Here is a 23,684-nt window from a genome sequence, read left to right on the forward strand (position 1 = left end):
GTCCCAATCAGACAATCTTGCAGAAGATACCTCAGATTCATAGCTGGCTCAATATATTACCAATTCTCTGCACTGCCCTTTGGCTTATCTACTGCACCCAGGGTCTTCACAAAATGCCTGGCACCAGTAATTGCATTTTGCAGACAAAGAGGAATTCAAATATATCCCTACTTGGACGACTGCCTAATTCAAGCAGAGAACAAAGACATTCTTCTAAAGCATCTGGCGTTTGCAAAAAGATTACTAATTGGCCTAGGGTACACAGTAAACGAAAAGAAATCAAAACTAGTGCCCTCTCAAGAGATGATATTCCTGGGTGCAAGCTTAAATACAACTGCCCAGATGGCTTATCTCACACCAGACAAACAAAAGCAACTGACTACTTACTTCAAGAAATTGACAACAAAAACCCACTTATCTGCAAGAAAAATCCTGCAGGCCTTGGATTTCATGGCATCCTGCATTCTACTAATTCCATATACCAGACTGCATATGAGGAAACTGCAATGGTATCTAAAAAGTGTTTGGACTCAGCATTGCCACAGCCTGAAGACAGTAATTGCACTTATTCCCTGCCTGCAACAGGAGTTTTGATGGGCAGAAGCCTGTCACCACAACAAGGGTCTGCCATTCAGTTTACCCACAGCCAGACAGACACTGACAATGGATGCATCAGATTCTGCCTGGGGGGCCCATATGGCAGGAAAATGTATTCAGGGCACATGGCCTGCAAACCAGATGCATCTTCACATCAATCAAAAAGAGATGCTAGCTGTTCAAAATGCCCTGACAGCTTTCAAGGACCTGCTTCATCCAGGACAGATACTGATAAAGACAGACAACACTACGGTCATGTGGTACATAAACAAGCAGGGAGGTACACATTCCTAACCCCTCTGCAGACAAGCAATGACCTTATGTGACACAGCATTGGCTTTTCAAGTTCACCTGCAAGCACAATTCCTAATAAATACTCTGGCAGAGACTCCAAGCAGAAACTCATGGATCCCCACGAATGGAAACTGGATCCACAAGTCTTTCACTTATAATAATAAGGAAATGGGATGCCCCAGACATAGACTTATTTGCCTCCCCTCAATTGCAACAATTTGCAGAAATTTTGCACAAGGATTTATCACAAAGCAGCATGGAAAGTGGATATATCCTTCAGCTAAAAAATCTAACAGTATTATGCATTTCCTCCACCTCTCTTCCCAGGGTACCTAAACAAGGTCAGACAAGAGAAGCCAAAATGATACTGATTGCCAACCAAATGCCACCATGCTGGTACCCAATCCTAAAGAGCTTGTCTCAAGGTCCAGCATGGATATTGCCTCAAACTTCTCACTTGCTGACCCAACAAAACAATCAGATCCTGCACAGCCAACTCAGGACCTTAAATCTGGCAGCATGGCAGATAATGTAGCCATTCAGACCACTCCTCTTTCAAAAGCTGTTATGGATGTTATCTTGGAGGCCAGGAGGCCCAGTACTAGAAAATCCTATGCAGAAAAATGGAAGAGATTCTGTGCTTGGAACCAGGAACAAGGCATTGACACATGTGTACCAAATATACCTCCGATTTTTGCAATACCTAACTGAGATGCTGAACAAAGGCCTTTCTTTCTCATCAATTAAGATTCATGCCTCTGCCATTTCAGCCCATTACAATACGGAACCACCTATCTTTTCTCATCCTTTATTAAGGCAGTACCTCAGAGGGGCCAAAAACATTAGGCCTCCAAGGAGAGCACCAATTCTGGCCTGGGACCTCAATTATGTTTTGGAAAAACTCCCACTGCCTCCTTTCAAGCAAGTATCAACAGCAGATATAAAATTCTTATCCTGGAAAACAGCTCTGCTCCTATAACCTCTGCAAGGCGAGTCTCGGAGTTACAAGCACTCATGGCTGTGGAACCTTTTATCATTTTTCATCCAGACAGGGTTTCTCTGAGGACAAGCCCTACATTTATGCCTAAGGTGGTATCCAGTGTGGCCCTCAACCAAACCATTCACTTGCCTACCTTTTATCCAAATCCACAGAACAAGGGTGAGAAAATTCTGCATTCTTTGGACATACACAGGCAGTTACGCTTCTACTTGGACAGAACTAAAGCTTTCAGGAAAACTGAGCAACTTTTAGTGTCATATGCTGCAGGATCACAAGGAAAGGCTATCTCAAAACGGACTGTTTCTAAATGGATAGGCCATTGCATCCATTTCTGCTACTTTCAACGTGGCAAATCAGTGCCTAAGGGCATTAGACCTCATTCCACCAGAGCAGCAGCCACTTCAGCAGCCTTCCTCAGAGGAGTACCAACCAAAGATATCTTAGAGGCTGCAACTTGGAGTTCAGTGCACACTTTCACAAAGCACTACCACTTACCTCTTTACTCTAAGTCCAGAGCAGGCTTTGCCACTGCAGTTCTGCAGGGCCTCATAGCCTCCCCTAATCCTATTTAGCCCAGCCACCCATCCTCAGCTTTGGGATTCAGCCCAAGAGTAATGACTGCAACAGTGAAACACCATGAACATAGTACAGTTGTGTACCTACCATAAATGTAGATGTTCAAGTGTATTCACTGTTGCAGTCCAGGTTACCCACCCACCATCCCCCTTTTCTTTGCTGGGACTTATCTGCACTTCTCTATCCTATACAACCTATTTGGTGTATTTGCTTGTAGATGAAGGAAATGTTATTTTTGTGCATGCATTTTTATTGGCATATTTTTCAGCCTACCAATTTGGGGGCACCTGACATCTGGGGCAAGAAAAACTGAAGAAAATGGCATCGGCTGCATCTTTTATACCCCTGGCGCCCTGACGTCAGGGAAGAGGCCTCAGCAACCGGCGCCGGACCTAGACTTTGGAATTCTGGCCGACTGAGGGTAGCCTGCCAGCAGGATAACTCAAGAGTAATGACTGCAACAGTGAATACACTCGAACATCTACATTTATGGTAGGTACACAACTGTACTTTTTCTGGCAATTCACTGAGGATTGAAGTCACTTAAGTAATGACCATCATTTGAATTTAAAAATTCGTATCTTTCATAAAATGCATGCTAACACAAATCCTGTTATGCTAGCAACTTTTTAAGTTTTTAAGAGCAATATTTAAAATTTTGGAGCTTTGCCCCTCATTATTTCAGGCTTTATCCAGATTTCTTGTGCTAAGAGGTTGAAAGGTATGGCAATGGTTGATTTTTTTGATTTCTTTGATTCCAGGGCACCTGGCTTCATAGCTGCAGTATTGACTTAAAATGTCAGAGAAATAATTATAATAGTCAGAATATGACTCAGACTAGTATGATAAAGCAAAACAGCAAGACTCAAACTTCTGATAAAATTAATTGTTGTGCCAGCTTTAGAACTTTAATGACAATAAAACATGTCAAATAGTAGTCGTTTCCTTCTACTGTAATTCATTGCACAAAAAATTCCAAGAGGAGTCATTTGAGATGCATTTTAACACGTTCATTGGCTGAAGTTTTTGAACCTGAACACGTTTTGAGTGGTTAAAGATTCTAAATCTGATTATAGTCAGTGCAGTTCTATTGTCTTTACATATGTTAAATATATGTATTCAGCCAAAGCTCATGAGCAGTGTATCTTTACTCATCATAGCTGATAAAAAACATTTTGCCACTATAGGGTGCCCTCAGAACAACCTGGCCACCTATCTTGTTACTGCAAAGACAGGGTCACTGGAATGTCATAGATGCATCCTAATCATTTTTAAAAAATCTCATCGTAAATTCATTAATCTCACAAGGAAGTCTTAGAAGAAGTAGTTTGAGAAAGACTCCGTTATGCATAGAAATGCATTTGACAGAATAAACTAGTTTTTAAGCAAACCTATTTTTTATCTTTAAAAAGTGATTAGAAGATATTCCCCCAAGTAATAAAGCCCGCTACATTCAAAAACATCTTATGTTGGATAAACGGCAAAATAGCTCAGGAAACAATAATAAGGGGAAATGCAAGCATTGACTTGAAACAAAATGACCTAACCTGTCGCAGCATAAACTTATTTGGCTTCTCTCAAATGATAAACACCACCACCCAAGTACACAAAAAAACAAAGAGAGAATCCACACTTGACAGGATCTTCACAAATAAAACTACACACTGTAACCTCCTGCAGCACCTTGCCAGATGCTATTAGTGACCACTTCCCAACTTATATAAAAAACAGAGGCAATATATTCCCAGACAACTAATCTAAAAACAGTTTTGCAAAAAATAAATAAACACAGAGCACTTTAATTCAATCTTCTTTCAGTAGAACTTGAACCTGTAAAAAATCTACCCCTAGATTAAGTAGTCGCCTAATTTAACTAGATATTTCTAAAAGTACTAAATGAACAGGCACCGCACCCTTAGGACCCAGTGAGTTAGGTCAAATCCAGCCCCATGGTTAACACATAAAACCAAAGATGTAATGGCTACGAGAGACCATGCTGGGAAAGAGTGGCCCAAAACCAAAAATCAAAAGAACTCTACAAAAATCTAGAGCCCTGCAAAACCTGCCTAAACTGCAAATAACCAATGACAAAAAATTCTATTTCTGAAACCTTCAAAACTCATATCAAAACAACACCAACACTCTCCCAGTCATCCATTAAAAAACTATTACACCCAGGCAAATCTCCACTCCCTCTCCTACAATCAGTAATGACTCAGACAGCATTCCAACTCAGTTTAACCACCACTTCATAACCTCAGTACTAGTAATCACTAAAAAGAATTCCAGCCTACCACTTACCATCTCAGAAACTCATAATAACACTGCACAGCAGTTCGTGCCTGCACCTGTCCATACTGCGACAGTAAGAAAACATATGTACTAAAATTAAAGCTAACAACCTTAGCAGTAGACTCCCTACAAACAGAATACCTAAAAATTGCAGCCGCATCATTAGCATTCCTCATCTCCATCCTAACCAACAGATCTATATGTGAAAGCAATGTCCCAACAATCTGGAAAAAATCATTATTAATCCCCCTCCATAAACGTTTTAACTCAACAGACCTGACTAAATACTGACCTATAGCGATTTTGTCATCCCTGTCCAAAATTCTGGAAAGATGTCTACACTCCCTCTAACCAAGTTCCTCAATGACCATAGCTAATTTTGTCCCACGGTGCATGGTTTCCGGCCAAATCACAACATTACAACTGCCTTCCTCAGCTTTACCAATACCATCAATCAACACAGAAACAATGGTGACCAAGTCTCATCTATTTTTTTCGACCTGGCAAAGTCTTTGATATGGTATAGCATCAGAAACTATTATATAAACTAACATTTCTTGGTGTAAACAAATCAACTCCAATCTAGTTCCACAGCTATCTGACAAAAAGGCAACAAGCCATCAAGCTAAACCTCTTAACTATCCTGCCAGTTACAGTTGGTGTTTCCCTAGGTTCAGTTATAGGGTCTCTTCTTTTTGATCATATTTAGCAACAAACTCCATACCACCTCTGAACAGCCAACCCTCATTCAGTAGGCAGGCAATGTAATACTTGTCTGCTCTGCACAATCACTATAGATCTTAACAAAAAATCACTCAACAGACTTTCCTATCCACTGGATCCTGGCTAGGCCATGCAAACCTACTCTTCAACCCCAAAAATAGAAAAGTAATGCACTTTACACCACAAAATTCTCATGGAACAAAAAAATGTCCACATCCTGTCACCTGAAAACACAAAGATGTAATGTATACCACATAACAAAGCTACTTGGAGTCTTATTACAGATAGACTTAAATATGACCAACACCTGTTCTAGGCCATCAAAAGACCCACTGGAAATTATAATCACTCTACAGACCATAATGTTTTCTCAGAGTCCAGAAGAAACTCCATAGCCTCCACCTACCTACTTCCATCCCTTCTATAGGCATCCCCCATCTTAACAAATCTCAATATCACCCTTAAAACTAAACTAAGCAATTGTTACAATAAAATAGCCAATTCACAGCAAACACTCCTCTAAAAAACAACACTGTGTAGCCCTTAGAAATTTACACTGGCTAGAACTTCCCCACTACCTTATGCAATCACAACTCAAAAAAAGTCCACAAATGAATTAATTTTCCAGAATAATGCCCCTCACTGAAAAATATGCACCAACCACGCTTCAGTTCTAGACTACTAAGGTAAAGTAACAAATCTCTCCTCTGCAAGTCCAAAACAAGTAACTCAGCTGGTGATTGTCTATACTCCCAGCAAGTCACTAAAAATTATAACTCTTTACCCTTGCAAACAAAACAGATTGACAAGACACACAATTTCAAGTTACTACAAAAACAGTATCCAAACAAAAATTGGCTCTGTTCCTGCTCTACTCCCAGCTAGAATATAATTTGTGACCACACTTACTACCTTTCTCTAGATATTTATATTTTTCACTTGACCCTTTTCACAGTCAGGCCAGAAAGACGCTCATTAAACCATAAAGAGAAACTTTGTTTACATAAAATTAGGTCAGTCAGTGACCAGAATCAATCACTTTTTCTCTCTAATTAGACCAACCACTGTCTTGCTGACCCCTCCTTGTCAAAGGTACCCCTTATGTTATATACCTAAACCTGTACTACCAATGAACACCGGATGGTATTACAGATACTTCACCCAACATATACCCACATCAGCAATACCAGATGGCACAACAGATACTAACCTAACATATACCTAAATCTATACCACCACTTATACTCCTTATAACAGTCCATCTAGCCCAACTATTCTCACTTTCCGTAATACTTTACTGCTCAGTCTTGTATATAATGAAGCATTCAAGAGCCATTTCTTCCCAGCTCACCGAACATCTTCTCATCTGAGCCTGCTGTTTTTCCTGACATCATTTTCTTTAGTGCTGTTCTTATTTCATCTAGGGTGAACTCTTCCTCTTCTTCCATTATAGGCTATGTCTGTGGCAGTACAGCTTCACTGTGGTTTTCTTCATTCAGAAGCTGCTAAGAGTACTCCTTCCATCTACCTTTGATGTTTTGTGGACTGTTGAGCAGATTGTTCATAGGTTCATAGGTTCATACTAGGCTATCTGCCCTAGGGCATTTATAAGCCTAGCCAGAATGTGTTTGGCTTTTGCCACCCATTTTAAATTAATTTTGCTATGCCCTTTTTCGAGGTTAGTATACTGTGCCTCTGTCTAACAGTGACACAGAAGTGATACCCAGGGTAAACCTACAATCTCCCATCCACTCATCAAGATTCCTCTTGAAGAGAGTCAATGAGGGACTCTGCCTAACCTGGACTGGGATTTTATTCCAGAGTGAAGGGAGGCCTCTGGGTTATGAATCTGTCCCTCCAGCATGTCCTATTTATTTCAGTGCTGAGGTTCAAGTCTCTCAAGCGCATAGCTCGATGGGATTTGGATTTTCTGAGGTGCAGCATGTCCATTAATTCCAGGTTGGACATGGCTTTATACGTCAGGCACAGATCGCCCCTGAACAGGCGGTATGCCACTGAGTAGAGCTGGAGTTTCTTTAACCGGGCAGCATATGGCATCTGTTTGAGCACATTGATCCTCTTGGTGAGGTACTTTTGGGGTCTTTCCAGTTGCTGCAGGTGTCTGGTAAGGTACATCCCAAAAGGGGCATTGTACTCAATTATGGGCCTGATGAGGGATGAGTAAAGAGGCACGATGACCTCCCCTGATCTAGATGTGAATCCCTTCATGATTAGGTGGGCTGTATAAAATGTTTTTCTAACCACTTTGGCCACGTGGTTGTCAAATGAGAGACTGCTATCAACTTGGGTCCCCAGGTCCCTAATTACTTCTTCTGTACTTAATGGATTACCACCTATGTGGTAATTTGTGGGCACTTTGTTTTTGCCAAAGGGGATGACTATACACTTTTTGGCGTTTAGCTTGAGGCCATGGCTCTGGCACCAGTTGTCTGTTTCTATGAGGCCCTTTTGGAGGATGTTTGTGTCGGCTGGAGAGTCAATTATGGCGCCCAATTTGCAGTCATCTGTGAACTTGGTCAGCCACAGTCCTTCCGTGTTGGCCTGTACCTCCGAGAAATATATACCGAACAAGAGAGGTCCCAGGACTGAGCCTTGTGGGATGCCACTTGTAACTGGTTTGGAGTCTGACATGGCTCCAGCAATTCTAACCATGTGGGTTCTGTCCTTGAGCCAGTTTGCAACCCATCTAGTGACATAGGGGTTTATATTTAAGCTGGTGAGCTTATCTATAATGCCCGAGTGGGGTATTGTATCAAAGGCTTTTGCGAGGTCCAGGTAGGCTGTGTGGACCACCTTCCCCTCATCAATGGCCTTGGTGACTGTTTCAAAGAAACAAACCAGGTTTAAGAGGCAGGATCTGCCCTTAACAAAGCCGAACTAGGTAGGATCCAGTGTCTGTATGTCCCCAATATCTTTATTTATGAGGTCCATGATGATCCTTTCCATAGCTTTGCAGACCAAGCTAGTCAGGCTTATGGGGCGAGAGTTTCCAGGATCCGTTGGGGCACCACCTTTGTGGAGAGGGACCACTGTTGCTGTACACCTCTCTTTGGGTACATATCCTGTAGTAAGGCTGAGACTGAACACTAGTTTTATGTTCGGGTTTAGCTCTTCTTAGAGTTCATGTAGAACGCAGCCCGGGACACCGTCTGGTCCCATTGATGCTGTGTTTTTTTGCTTTGGAGAGGGCGGCCCTTACCTGAGCATCTGAGATGTGAGGGGGGCAGCACTCTGCTGGGATAGATATTTGCCCTTTTGGTGGGGAGTGGGGGGGAGAAGTTTGCGCTGAATCTGTCAGCTAGGATGTTGGCAATGTCTGTGGGTTCGGTGTATTTATTGTCATTTTGGACTAATTCTGAGCATATCTGGGAATTCCCACCCAGGTTCCTAACATAACTAAAGAAAGCTTTGTGATTATCCTTAGTGTCCTGTGCAATTTTTCTCTCGAAGCTGGCCTTAGACGATTTTATGAGTGCCCGTAGTTTTTTGCTAATACTGATCAGTGATGCCTTCCCTTTTTGGGATTTTGCTCTATCATTTAGTAGCTTCCTCCTTCTATTGTATAGTTTGTTTATGGCTGGGGTCCACCAGACAGGACATCTGCCTTTGGAGGATTGGGTCTTGGTTTTATTTGGGATTGCATGATCCATGCATTCCTGAAGGTGTTCATAGAATGCATTTATAAAGGATTCTGCGGTCTGAGCCATATTTTCCACAGGCCCGGGGGCTTTGAAGGATTCCACCTCGGTTTTGAGGAGTGTGAAATTTGCTTTAGAGAAGTTTTTCACTGTGGTTTTCTGGGCAGGAGGTGGGGTCGGGATGTGAATATCCAGTGAGATTAGTTATGCTGGCATCCCTTATGAAGGATATCTGGTTATCTTTTATCTTTCCGTCTTTGCCTTGCAACCTGATAGAGTTTTTTTATGGCATCTACTGAGTCACTTTCTACAAGCTTGGAGTGCCTCCAGTGTCTTGGTCATTGCAGCAGCTCTCTTAGCCTCTTTCTTAGCCAACCAGTATTCCTTCTTAGCCTGATCCATCTTTTTTATCTCCTGCTTTTTCTTGCACTCCTTTCTTTTGATGACTTCCTGGACTGCTGCATTTTACCACCAGCTTTCCTTACATACTTTTTTCCCCATAACTTGCTCAGCTGTTATTTGTTCTATAGTCCTCACACATGCTGTTTTGAGTTTCTGCCATCCTTCAACTCCATCTGTTTCATCTTCTTCCTGAGGTGCTAGAGCCCTGAACAATTCTTTGAACTACTGTGCTTTTTCTCCAGTCAACTTCCATGTCCTCATCCATCTGTTGATCTTAGAGCCTTTTCCACTGATTGTGGCAGCCAGTCGTTTGTGCTGTGGGCCAGCTCTTTCGCTGGGGATGACTTTGCAATTGCTGATTCTATCCCAGTGCCGTTTCCTTACTTGAAAGAAATCTGAGTTGCATGTTGGCCACTTGTGTATGTGATCTTGTGACTGTCTGTTTTGCTGAACCATGTGCTGGCCACCATCAAACCGTTTGGTATACAGAAGACTAGAATGTCTTCTCCTTCTTCATTCCTGTTGCCCCAGCCATGTAGACCCAGACAATTCTCATATCCTGTTCTGTCTGTCTAGCTGTGTGTGTTCAGTTCACCAATTATCAGCACCAATTCTTGTTGTCCTATTTTATTTAGTAGGTCCTGCAACTGCTGTCTAAATGCACTCCTTTCCTCACTGTCACAGCCCTGCCATGGGGCATAGGCTGAAATTATGAATAATGCCTTATCCTTACATTGGAGTCTTGATTGCTATGTGTCCGTCAGTAATTCTGATGACATCCCTCATTGTCTTTTAAAGCTTCTCCCTCACCACAAATACACAGGAGTTCAAATAACTGTTCCGGGCTCTAGCACCTCAGGAAGAAGATGAAACAGGTGAAGTTAAAGAAGGATGGCCTATGGATTATAGAACAAATATACAGCTGAGCAAGTTATGGGAAAACGTATGTAAGGAAAACATCACAAATATGAATCTGTCATTGTACATGTGGGTGTGAATGACCTGAGATGTACCTCCCTGGACAACATGAAAAGAGACATGGAGGAGCTCTCGGATTATGTAGCCCAGGCAGATATGACCCTAGCCCTGAGCAGCATCCTACCATCACCCAGAATGATACCACAGTACAAGCAGAAAATGATTGATTTCAACAGTTGGCTAAGTTTCTGGTGTCATTTTAAGGGGATCCCTGTATCTGTCTGCCTGGGATGACATGATTGACAGACCTCGATTCTTTGCCAGAGATGGCCTGCATCTGTCACCCCTGGGCTTCCAGATACTGGCCAAGGCTGTTGCCATCCCTATAGTGCCTTTTTAGGCAGTGTTCCAAAGACCAAATTACCACCGTAACAGCTACAAACAAGTGCAATATGAGGGTCATGCTACTCAACACTAGAAGTCTAAATCTCAAAATGCACTCGAAGCACTCCTTAAAATGGAGAACATTGACATTTGTGCTGTAACAGAGACCTGGTTCAAGGCAGCAAAAAACACCCCTGCACTACCAGGCTATAACTCATTCCACACCTTTCGGCCCCAGGACTTGGACCAAAGCTGCAAAGGTGGTGGTGTTTCCATATTCATAAAGGATGTGCACACCTCTAGACTGGTAGCCCAACATAATGCATCTGATATACTTCAGGTCCAGCTAACATCGGGTAAGACACCGATTCAGGTTGTAGCCTGCAATAGGTCCCCAGCCATGTCTCAAGACTCGCACTCCACGTTCCTAAGCACCCTGGAGAATATTAGGGTCCAACCTAATGCTCTCATACTGGGCAACTTCAACTACCCCTCCATTAACTGGGAAAACTACTCATGTACCAATACACTTGCCCAACGTTTCCTGGAATTCATTAATTCCAATGCCCTGGACTAGCTCGTTCTTATCCCCACTAGAGGTAGCAAAATCCTTGACATGGTCATTACTAACATGGGCGACTGTTGCTCTACACCAACTGTCAATTCCTCCCTGGTTAGATCCGACCACAAACTAATCACCTTGGAAATCCACATCCCCCCACCCCTGCAAAGGTAACCACCATAAAAAAACTTCTCCAAAGCTAACTTTGGGCTCCTAAAAACAAAGGTGGCTACTTCATGGCACCCATGCAAATGGAGAATAGTTTCATGACCGCTGAATCTTACACCAATGCACTGTATGAACACATACACAAATGCATGGATTTCGCCATACCCAATAGAACCAATACACTCTCCTCCAAAAAAAAGGAAGCCAGTCTGGTGGTCTCCTGCCATAAACAAACTCTACAACAGAAGGAGGAAACTTGTGCGGAATAAGGTAAATTCCCAAGACTGGAAAAACTCCCTTAGCCTCAACAAAAAGTTGATATCCATCATCAAATCCTCTAAAGCTAGCTATGAAAACAGAATTGCAGCAGATAGTAAAGACAAGCACAAAGCCTTCTATAGTTATGTAAAGAATCTCCACGGCAATACCCAGATTTGCTTTGAGCTACTGCACAATGGTACCTCCTGTACCGAGCCAACAGATATTGCCAATATACTGGCCGACAGATTCAATGCAGCATCTATGGGACCTGACAGTATCCATGGCTGTGTTCCATATGAACTACAGAGTGAACTGGCACCTCATCTGTGTGCCCTGTTCAATCACAGTCTCACCTCAGGCTTTGTCCCTATCAAATGGAGCACTGTACAGTCATCCCTCTCCTCATAGGAGGAGTGACTACAGACCCTGGGAACTATCGCCCCATTAGCCTGACGAGTCTGATATGCAAAGCTATGGAACGCATCATCATGGACCTAATAAGCAAGGATATAGGGAATCTCCAAACTCTGCATCCTACACAGTTTGGTTTTGTATAGGGTAGATCATGCTTGCTCAACTTGGTCGACGTCTTTGAGTCAGTCACCAGAGCTGTGGATGAAGGCAAGGTGGTTCATACAGCCTACCTTGATCTGGCCAAGGCCTTTGACACCATTCCCCACTCAGGAATCACAGAAAAACTCACTAAGCTAGGCATCAACCCCTATATCATTATGTGGGTTGCAAACTGGCTCACAGATAGAACCAACAGTGTGAAAGTAGCTGACTCCAAGTCAGACTGCAGACCAGTCACGAGTGGAGTCCCACAGGGTTCAGTCCTGGGTCCTCTCCTGTTTGGTATCTACTTCTCTGAAGTCCAGGCCAACACGAATGGACTCTGGCTGACAAAGTTTGCAGACGATTGCAAGTTGGGAGCTATTATTAACTCCCCAAGTGATGTTGACATCCTACAGAAAGGCCTCACTGAGACCAACGACAGTTGTCAGAACCATGGCCTTAATCTCAATGCCAAAATGTTGTGTCATCCCCCTTGGGAAAAACCCAGTTCCCTTGAATTACCACATTGGTGGTAGTCCACTGAACACAGAAGGTGTTATAAGAGATCTGGGAAGACAGGTTGACAGCAACCTCTCTTTTGACCACCACATTGCCACTGTCCTTCTATGTGGCACATCTTATTACTAAAGGTTTTGCATCGAGGAAGATAGATGTCATTGTCTCCCTCTACTCTTCCCTCATTAGGCTAGTCATAGAGTACAATGCCCCATTTGGCATGCACCTCACTAGACACTTGCAAAAACTGGAGAGGCCACAAAAGTACCTCACAAAGAGGATCCTAAGCCTTAAACACTTGTCCTATATGGACAGACTCAACTATTCTCTGTCTCATATCACCTAATTAGAGGCGATCTCTGCTTGACTTACAAAGCCACATCTGACCCAGCTCTGTTAGAAATGCTACATCTAAAGAAATCCCAATCCCTCCACACCACACGCTCCAGAGACCTCAACCTCATTACCACAATCAACAGAACATGCTAGAGGGACAGGTTCATAACCCAGAGACTGCCCATGCTCTGGAATAGACTTCCCAAACATGTCAAGCAGAGCACCTCACTGGCCCTCTTCAAGAGAAATCTTGATGAGTGGATGGGAAGTAGAAAATTCACTCCAGAATCACTCCAGTGGCTCTACTCAACAGAGGCATGGAAGCTATGGTCAGGTGGCACGATGTCAAGGCAATCCTATGGGCTAGGCTTGTAAGGGCTCCAGGGCCATTAGCCTAGTACACACCTATGAACAATTACCACACCTTTTCTAGTCTGGCCTTGTCCTGAGTAGCAGACTGTGGATCACAAGCCAGCTGGCTTTCATGATCTGCCCTTCCAGCTTATTTCTTGGATATGTACAATGTCCAGCCTCCTCCTTACTATCATGTCATCCACTTCCAAGTGGAGTCCTGTCAGTGAACCTATATTGAGTGTCAGTGAACCTATATTGAGTGTAGCAGTTTCTTAGTTCTTGCTTGGCAGGTTGATTTTATGTCCAGCTTTAACCTAACAGATTTATCCCAGGTAACCCAAGCTAGGCAGCTGTGCACTGGCTGGCTAGCCGCTTATTGACCCAGGGTTGCTGGGTTTTATGGCAGGTACATACTGGCCAACAGGGGCACATACACCCCTCCCACCATTAGCATGGGTCTCTTGTGTAGGTTGGAGTAGGCCAGGCCCTCAACCCACTTATTGCAGCAAATACCCATGCCCATTTTGGCAACATTGGTCAATATGACCTATTCACCTAGAGCCAATTTTACACTGTTGAGTGGCTAGCGCTGACATGGCTTGCAGAGTGTAGATCTGTATTCTTCTACCTTGAGGATACTACAAATCACAGCTGATGCCAAAAGTGGTTGGCCTATATAGCTCTAGCCCCTGTAAGGCACCATCTAGAGTCTGTGCTGCGGCCAACATTTCCATTCTTGGGTGAGTTTGAGGTGGAAACACTCATTGTGTTTTTTTTTGAAGGTGGGAGGAACTTGTGTTAAATGTGAGGCTTGTGTTAAATGTGAGGCTTGTGTTAAATGTGAGGCTTGTCTTCCTGGGCCTCTGCCCTCCAATGAAAAAGAGTTTTGTGACAGTTGAACTTTCCTAGTAAACAAATATAAAATAAATAAATAAATAACTATTCTGATTCATGGGAATCTGTTCTTACCATTTCCTGCACAATATTAATTAGTAGTAAAGCAGTAAACTCTTGCTAAGAATGTTTGTGTATGTGAGTGATTTAGAAAGATGTGAGATAAGAAGATAATTGCAGTAACAAATATGCTTTGTTTTTCTTTTCTGCAGCTGCACTGCCATCAGAAAGATCGAGCAGATTTCTGGAACTGAGACATCTGATACAATATGTGTAGATTACCCAGATCAAGGTATTCTTTTCAACATTTATTTTTCAATTTATTAGTTAAAAACAATAAAAATATAACTGTACAAAATATTTTGAGAAACTGTCAGAGAAAGCAAGTAATATTTATGTATAATAGAACAAATGTTAACACTGTTTAAATATGCTTGTAATCCTACAAATGAGTCCTGAGGAGATTCAGTAATCCAAGCCCAGTTGATAATGCGGGTGTTTGCAAAGCCATATGTGACATGGTTTGGTAGCCTTTCCTTTGACTGCCACATAATTTCTGATTGTATCTGGCCCAAGGGGTATATATTTTGTCTTAATAGTTGAAGATCCTAAAACAGTGTCCAGTCTAATGAAACCACTGTCTGATGGTTCACTACCTTAATTTTGGTGACATTTACTTCATTACACTGAAATGAAGAAAAAAACACTCCGAGCCACAAGAATAAGTATAGGTTAGCACTTTTGTTTACTGAATTAAGCAAACTTCTTCAGCCAATACACCAATACATTTAAATGCTTAAATACTAAAAACATATATATGACATAACCACGTTCAAGGAACAAATCCTACCTACAATTAAAACGGCAACAATATAATGACTACAGTTGTACTGCATCAGTACAGCAAACCTGAAAGTTATCAATCCATAACAGTTTTAAAATATTATACACAAATACATATCTAAGAACTCATGCTATAAAAATTATGACTTATAACTATCCCCGTAAGTGTTCAAAAAGGCCTTAAAAGGGGAAAAAGCATCAATAACTATCAACCCTAAATAAATTAAAAATTGTTTTATCAAGTAAAAAGTCTTAGGGAATGCAATAAATTATCAGTTCATCTAATGAGTGATTTTAACTTAAGGATTCATTTAATAGATAAACTATTATTCAAATTCATTTTATTGATGTTATAAAGATGCTCAGAAATCTTAAGCTTCAATGACTTCTCCGTCTTGCCGACATAAAAAGCTGGGCAATTCCGGCAAGTGCTCAAATAGACAACTCCTTTTGACTCGCAGTTGAATCTCCCCTTAACTAGAAACCGTTGATTCCATACTGAGAAGGTACTAACTGTGTTAATATGTTTGCATGACTGGCAACGCCCACATTTCGACATGCCACAATGAGGGGAATGATTATAAGACATACAATTTTCCAAAATTGCTTTCAAATTCCAACCTCTCCTAAAAACCACTTTTGGTGCATCACCCACCTTATCTCGAATAGCTGTGTCCTCATAAAGGAAGCACCAATTCTTAATCAAAATAGATCTAAGTAGTGGTGCAGCCAATGAAAAAGTCGTAATATACCCAATACTGTTACCACTAATAGTCCGTAATCGTGAGGGCTCACCATCCATCATTGTACCAGTCAGTTCAGCCACAATGCCCTGCCCGACAATGGGTGTCAAAGAAGCCTCCAGTAGATGAATTTGAATAATGCTCTGGCTAGGCATGTGAAAGTTAACCCCAACCATGAATTCCTCTTTCTTTCCATTGACAGGATCATTGATAATGCTAGGGGGGGGGGGGGTCCATCATCCCTAAAGTTGGATGAAAAATTTTTAGCCTGGCAGCTTAGACTTAATGCTCATACTTCCCCAGGACTCAATGATAGTTTATCTATTAAATGTATCCTTAAGTTAAAATCCTTCATTAGATGAACTGATAATTTATTATATTCCCTAAGACTTTTTACTTGATAAAACGATTTTTTATTTATTTAGGGTTGATAGTTATTGATGCTTTTTCCCCTTTTAAGGCCTTTTTGAACACTTACGGGGATAGTTATAAGTTATAATTTATAATTTTTTATAGCATGAGTTCTTAGATATGTATTTGTGTATAATATTTTAAAACTGTTATGGATTGATAACTTTTAGGTTTGCTGTACTGATGCAGTATAACTGTAGTCATTATATTGTTGCCGTTTTAATTGTAGGCAGGATTTGTTCCTTGAATGTGATGATGTCATATATATGTTTTTAGTATTTAAGTATTTAATTGTATTGGTGTATTGTCTGAAGAAATTTGCTTAATTCAGTAAAGGAAAGCGCTAACCTATTGGCTCGGAGTGTTTTTTCTTCATTTCAGTGTCGTGGAATTTACTCATTTGGATGTTTTTTAGACATTTACTATTGACAAAACTGGTGTCAGTGAAGTGTTTTTTTTTTTTTTAATGTGGCTGGTCTTCAGGAAGAAATAATGGATGGATGAGAATTTGATACCTATTTTGCCATCACCAAATAGGTTAATTTGTTTCAAGTTCAGGGATGGAATGACTGTCTGTGACAGTCCTCTGTTACTTTACGATCATCTATTACTGAAAATGTGAGTGAATTGTGAAACTTGCAAGCACTTACTTTTCTTCATTTTGCAACCGGGTGTAGGGGTAAGAAGAGACCTACATTAGTTGCTTCTTCCGTGAGAGTTTACTTAAAGAATGTTTGTTCGTGTGTGGTGTGGTGTACTGGTACTAACCACAAAGTTGGTTGGGGGGGTTTCAAGACACTGCAGTAATAGTCTTATCTGATGTGCCAGTTTTATAAAGGTATTGTTGGTTAGAAGATATAGCCCACACAGTCAGTATCTAAAACACAGCACATTCCAAATATGATATCCATTTGTATTTTCCCCATTGGGCAGGTGGGTGTTAGCAAGTAACTTGACGTGCATATTGTGAGTGAGCAGTCAACGTGCTGAAGAAACCAGCTGTAACCTTGTGGAGGCATTGTTGTTGGTACAGCTTAATTTTATTGAGATGGCACTGGGCAGATGTTTGCATACTACATCCATAAAGGATAAAGGGAAATGATAGGTGCACATTGTACCTGAATCACAGTGTTCTTCTGTAAGGTCATTGTCAGTGAACATGTGGTGAAGCAGCTGCTGAAAGGACGTTGCAGCAGACTGCACCCTGTGCAGAATGTCATTCTCAAGGTGACCACCTTAGTAATGGGAATGTTAACTGTCTCTAGGGTATGTGTTCATAAGTGAGTACTAGGCTAACTGCCCTTGTGGGTCATGTTAAGCCTAGACAATTACCCCATGTGAGAATCAAACCCTTCACCTTGTGTCTGTAAGGTAAACACCTTAACCATTATGCCATGAATTTTCATTGCCAAGACTATGAGTAGGCGAGAGCCTTGACATTGTCAGTGATTAATGAAAGTCTCAGAATTCAGCAGGTTTTTGCAGAGCTATGCATTATCATCTGCAAGTCATTATCCTTGTGTGAATGACAGAAGCCTGGGAGATCTTTGTCTTAAAAATAAAATAAATAACCAACTTTAAATAACAATCTATCCTTTTGGCATTATGTTAAGACTTTAATAGGAAGGCAGTCTTTGACAAGGGTTAGGAAGGCTATTACAAATATGAGACAGTAGTGTCATCGACGAGTGACACATTTTAGTTAATGAATAGGCATATCTGTAAACTATTGCAAGGAGTATTGACATCCATTTAATCATGAAGTAGTGTCACTTCTTTAATTTGATAGAGCAGTAATTATGGCAGCTAAGAATATGTGGGAAGAGACTAAACAAAAGATAATACAAAACCTGAGAAACTGGAAGATCTTGCTTATTGATATGGATAGTGAGATACAATCAGACAAATGATTTTAGTCCTTTTAGTTTTATACACAGGTGATGCATATTTTATCTACCAGAGGAGAAGATGTGGATAGTAATTATTAAAGACTTGAAGGATTTTATCTAGATGGGAAACGGGGCAAGAGTCAAGTGAGATTAGTTGATCCTACTAATATAGCAAGGAGGTTTAGGATCACCTGATTTGAAGGGATATTTTAGAGCTACACAGTTAAGGCAGTTATATATGTCACAAGCAGAAAGCCACAATTCAAACTGAAAAGGGATGATGAAGCAGGGGTGAAATTCAAGAAATAAGGAACGAGTGGGAATTTAGACACAGCTCCTTAAGGAGAATAATAGCAATCATATAGAATATTATATTCATAAAGCGGCAGAAAGTATGCTAAGAACTAAACTATCATGGGAATGGAGAAAAGAAATCATGTTGATAGGGATGACTGGAATTAGAGGTACAGAGAATAGACAAGAAGGGGCTGGAATTTACTGGAGGAAGTTAGCAAAGGAGCAAAGGTATTGGGAACAAATGATTAGAGAGTGAAAAGTAATAGAATGGGAAGAAGCCAAGAAGATATTTGGATTACAGGCTTGTGATTGCCTTCCGTATCAGGGACTGATATCAGAGTATAGGCAAAGCGAAAGACACAGGGGAATCCTAAATGAAAGCTTGAGCACACAAAGTTTGTGTGCTCAAAGAAACTAAATGAACTAAAGGCTGGATACAAGCCGAGGCCTTGTTTGGTGGAGAATTTGTGTTGTTTTTTGGTATTTTTTTACCTTTGGACTTTTTGCTGGTTGTTTTTTTGAATCCTAAATGAAAGACCTGCACTGGTTGAATTTTTATATGAATCTAGAACGGAAGCTGTTAAAAAAGGGATATTTAGTAAGGTGTGTAAAATATTGCACAATAACTATAAGAAGAAATCCGAGGAGGAGTGAAAAAATTGAGACGAAAGATTGAATAAGCAATTCACAAAGAAACAATGGGAAGACATATTTGTGGCTCCCAAGTATGCAACAAAATATAGAAAAATTAGGATTTTTGCCTGGAAGTGTTTGCATAGATACTTTTATAACTCAAGCAGATGACAAAGAATTTTTCTCAAGTAGATATCAAACACTGGAGTTGTAATGGGGAATAAAGAAGTACCTGGGATCATATGTTCATGGAGTGTGATGAGTTGGCAGACTTTAAAAATCCATACAAAGTATTCGGTCAGGAATACTGGGCAAGCAAATGAGTGTAACCAAGGAAATGATTTTATTGAACTGGAATATAGCATCTGAATTCTCTAGACAGTATAGCCTTGTTAAGTATAAATCTGGTGGCTGCCAATAAAAGCAATTTCAAGAAAATGAAAATCAAAGTCTAACCAGCTACACTTGAAGTAGTGAATATTGTAACACAGATAAAAGAAGAGGAAGTGGGGTCTTTAGAAAAGTGGTAGTAGTAAATTAATCAGAAAAAATGGAAATCGTGGGAAGAATAGATGCAAAAAAATGTTTTAGAGGAGGAATGAGGTTTAAGAGAAGGAAATAATTGTACAATTTTATGTAATACCTCTTTCATTATTTGGTGTTGAACAATGTATGTGATGTATACTATTTGTAAACGTGAACTTGTTAATATGGTTTGATTACTTTATATAAATGCAAGTCTACATATATCACAAGTGATAATTCAATAAAGGTATTTTTAAAAAATAAAATAAATTGATAGAGCAGCTACACTGAGTCAGCAATTGTAAAAAGGTTTTTTTGATTTTTAACAGCAAAAAGACTTTTAAGTCAGTAAGTCAGATAAAGATTTATATTTTTTTTCAGATATGGGATAGTACTATAACAATTTGGCTTATACACTTTAATGTCAATCATTGTACAGCCAAAGGTCCTGCCTGTGGAAGAGAAACACTTATCCCTCTTCATCTCAACTCTCGTTTTGTACACTTGCCACATAAAAGCAGCATTACCCTTCACCATCTTCACTTATTATTATTATTACCACTTTTGATCCATTAACTCCTTGAATGCATTTGTGTTTGTAAGCAATTTCATCTGTCATTTAACCTATTTCCAGAGACAAATTATAAAAAAATACCTTTTTGGTTTCCAGTCAGTTTTACCTGTCATTTTAACCTAGTTCCAGTTACAAAATTAAAATATCTTACAAGACTTGTATCTTACAAGACCCAGGAATTAGTTTAAAGTATTCAGATTTGTAAAGTAATACTTCCTTGTTGCTGTATTTGGATCTATACAACTAGTATTAATTTTCTGATTCCTGACTACTGATCTGCTTATTTGTTTATTTAATTGGTTGATTCTGTCATTCAGCAATTGTGTTTTACTGACACTACCACTGTAATATGTTGTCTCTATGCTACTGTGACGTACTAAAACTGCTGTTATAACCGTAAAGTAAATCTAATTGTGTTGGAGTTAGAAACAGTATTTAGTGATTTAGCACTACAGTTGTCTCTGCTACTGATTCAGCTGTGCTGTTAAGTGTTCATTTTCCTTTTTCTTGTATGCACAGGTTAATTGGCTGATAAATGTGTTGTGCATGATTTATTAACCTGTTTCCAAACTAAGTTATGGCACTGTGATGTGGTAACTGTTGAAGAACTCTGACTGTAGCAGTAGCATCTGTTCTCCTGCTTTATCCACACTATCCTCAGATTTGTATCGTTTACACCCTCCTGTCTCCTCATTACTTCCTTTGACCTATCTTTGTCTCATTTTACTAGCTTCATCCTCTCTCTTTTTTTTCTCTCTCTCTCTTTTCAGACCACACTCAAGCAAATCTGCAGTCTGCAGGTACCACTCCACCCATACAGTATAAGAAGGAATCAGTACTGCAAAACTAAACAAGGATATACATTTTGAGCCTCAAGAGCAGGGTCAGTCCCACCCAGGCATCCTACTTGTATGTTTTATGAGAGTGAAGCTATTAAATTAGCAGTATTTCTTAGTAGTTCTCAGCGTGCTAATAAAACTGACTGTTGTAGCCTTGTGTCCGCCCCCCCCCCCAGCTAGTGCAGTAATCCTAACTGTCCAATAGACAGTATACATTTAATTCAGATCCCTGTGAATAAATTAACCATCAAGCAGCCCTCTCAGTGCTTTCTGCCTTAGTTTGTATCATTTGGAGGCCCACCTGTTTATTTGCATCTCTATACATTCCCCTTCATTGCTAATGTATCTCCGTACTCTAATCTGTGAACAAACTGGTTACTAATCAGCAAGTCAATGTGAAGACACACTCCCAACCTTAATAAACTTTGCTGTCTCTTCTCTCCTTCACTTTACAGGTAGTTTGAATTATTACTTACCCCCCTCTGAGGCCTTCACTGATAGATTTCCACTGATTGCCTCTCTGGTTTCTTTGCATTTCTCCTGGTTTACACCCCTTGTGCTATCTCCCTCCCCCAATACTAAGTCTATATTAGAATCCTGCTGAGCATGGAGCCATCTTTAAATTTCTAGTCTTCCACCAGGACACAAGTGCTCTTCAGCAATTACATTCTGCTTGCTGGTAAGCCATTAGACCTCAGGAATTTGTTTAAAGTGTTCAGATTTGTAAAGTAATGCATACTTTTTCTCTTGTTTTGGTGGGCTCTGCCCTGCTCCGTTACTCGCTAATGCTCGGCTCTCTCGGCTCCCCTGCCCTGCCCGCTTTTCCGTCCCACCCCGACTACCTCTACATTTATAGTAATGACAGCCACACCCACAGCTCACCCTCACATCACCTCCACCAATCACAACTCCTCAAGTCATATCACATTATACCACACCAACTTGCTCCACACAAAATACTCCCAATCACTCTCATTCCCACTAGGCATTTTGTACATCACCCACACTACTTCCCCATCCACATATAGTGCAACCCTATAATTCCTATTCAGACCACCCACCTAGAACCAATTTAAACTTTGTAACCATGACTATCACACAACTAAGTCTAGTCTGTCTTCTCATAATTCTTTACAACACCACAAGTTAGCACTCTAGCAATATCCCTAAACTTAGTAGCACAACACTACATTATGCATTCTCACATGCAGACATCACACATTATAATAATATCTGCCCACAATTGTTCAAGAACTACATAACGGACCAATTCAGAACTAAACACATATGCTCTCATTCCTACTGCAAAAAACACAATACTTTATCACACTACTCGCCAAACTCCAACATCTGTATCACCATTTTAACACCAGGCTCACCATAAGTGGGGATATCCACCCCAACCCAGGCCCAAATCCATCCTGTCCAACACAAACTGCTCCAAAACAAATCAGAACATAACACCCCCACTATCTTCATCCCTGGGCAAATCAACAACAGCAGCAAAACCAACCAACTTTTAATGCTAAATATTAATATTAGACGTATCAAAAATAAAATACTTGAACTCCAGGCCACAATAGCACACTACTCCCCAGACATAGTCGCTTTAACAGAAACCTGGCCAAATGAAAACATAGCTAACTCAGAAGTTCTCCTTAATGGCTACAATATCATTAGACAAGACAGACCACTTCGTAAAGGGGGTGGAACTGCCTTACTGTACAAGTACAAGTTAACTGTCCGTCAATTACCAAACTCCTACCCCTCTCCCAATAATTGGGACATACTTATCTCACAACTTCAACTTCACCCTAAAAAGGTCATCACCACAATTGTGATCTATATTCCACCTGGTTATACACCCGCTAGCCTTGAAGACTTCTTATCCTGGTGTTCTTCCACATACTCAGAAGAAACCCTTATTCTGGGGGACTTCAACTTAGATTGGTTCACATGTATATCAGAACCACCAAGTAATCTAATAAATCTACATGGCTACCAGCAGCTAGTCCAAATTCCAACTAGATGTGATAAAAAATCTAAAAGGGAATCCATCCTTGACTGAGTCCTAACTAACAACCCCACATTGTACCCTCACACAGGCAGTCTCCCAGACACCTTAAGTGACCACAACATAATATACTTTATACGTAATAGAACAAGCATATGCAAAACCACTAACTATATATCCACTAGAAACACAAAAAAAAAATTCTCTCCTGAGGTCCTCAACACTTTACTCTGTAACTGTGACTGGACCTCCCCCCCCCCAAAAACCCTCCCACTTGACTAGGCTGTAACATATTTCAACAAAACATTTCTACAACACCTAGACACTGTCGCTCCATTGCACAAAATCAAGGTTAGAACCTCTACAAACCCCTGGCTCAGTAAAGAAACCAAACAAATCCTCAAGTCCAGAGAGACTGCCTGGCT

At 40.7% G+C, this 23,684-nt stretch overlaps 1 protein-coding gene across 3 annotated transcripts in view; it reads left to right on the forward strand.

The window, feature by feature from the left end:
- TNFRSF11A (TNF receptor superfamily member 11a) overlaps positions 1–23,684 on the forward strand; it is a 669,873-nt gene that overhangs the window by 428,399 nt on the left and 217,790 nt on the right. For all 3 annotated transcript variants that reach the window (XM_044065186.1, XM_044065185.1, XM_044065184.1), the window contains exon 6: positions 14,704–14,783. In XM_044065186.1, the coding sequence (XP_043921121.1) occupies positions 14,704–14,783 (80 nt within the window). The remainder of the gene's footprint in view (positions 1–14,703; positions 14,784–23,684) is intronic.

This window comes from Protopterus annectens, chromosome 3.part0 (assembly GCF_019279795.1).
Source record: "Protopterus annectens isolate FY-2018-M chromosome 3.part0, PAN1.0, whole genome shotgun sequence".
NCBI classification, from domain to species: domain Eukaryota; kingdom Metazoa; phylum Chordata; order Ceratodontiformes; family Protopteridae; genus Protopterus; species Protopterus annectens.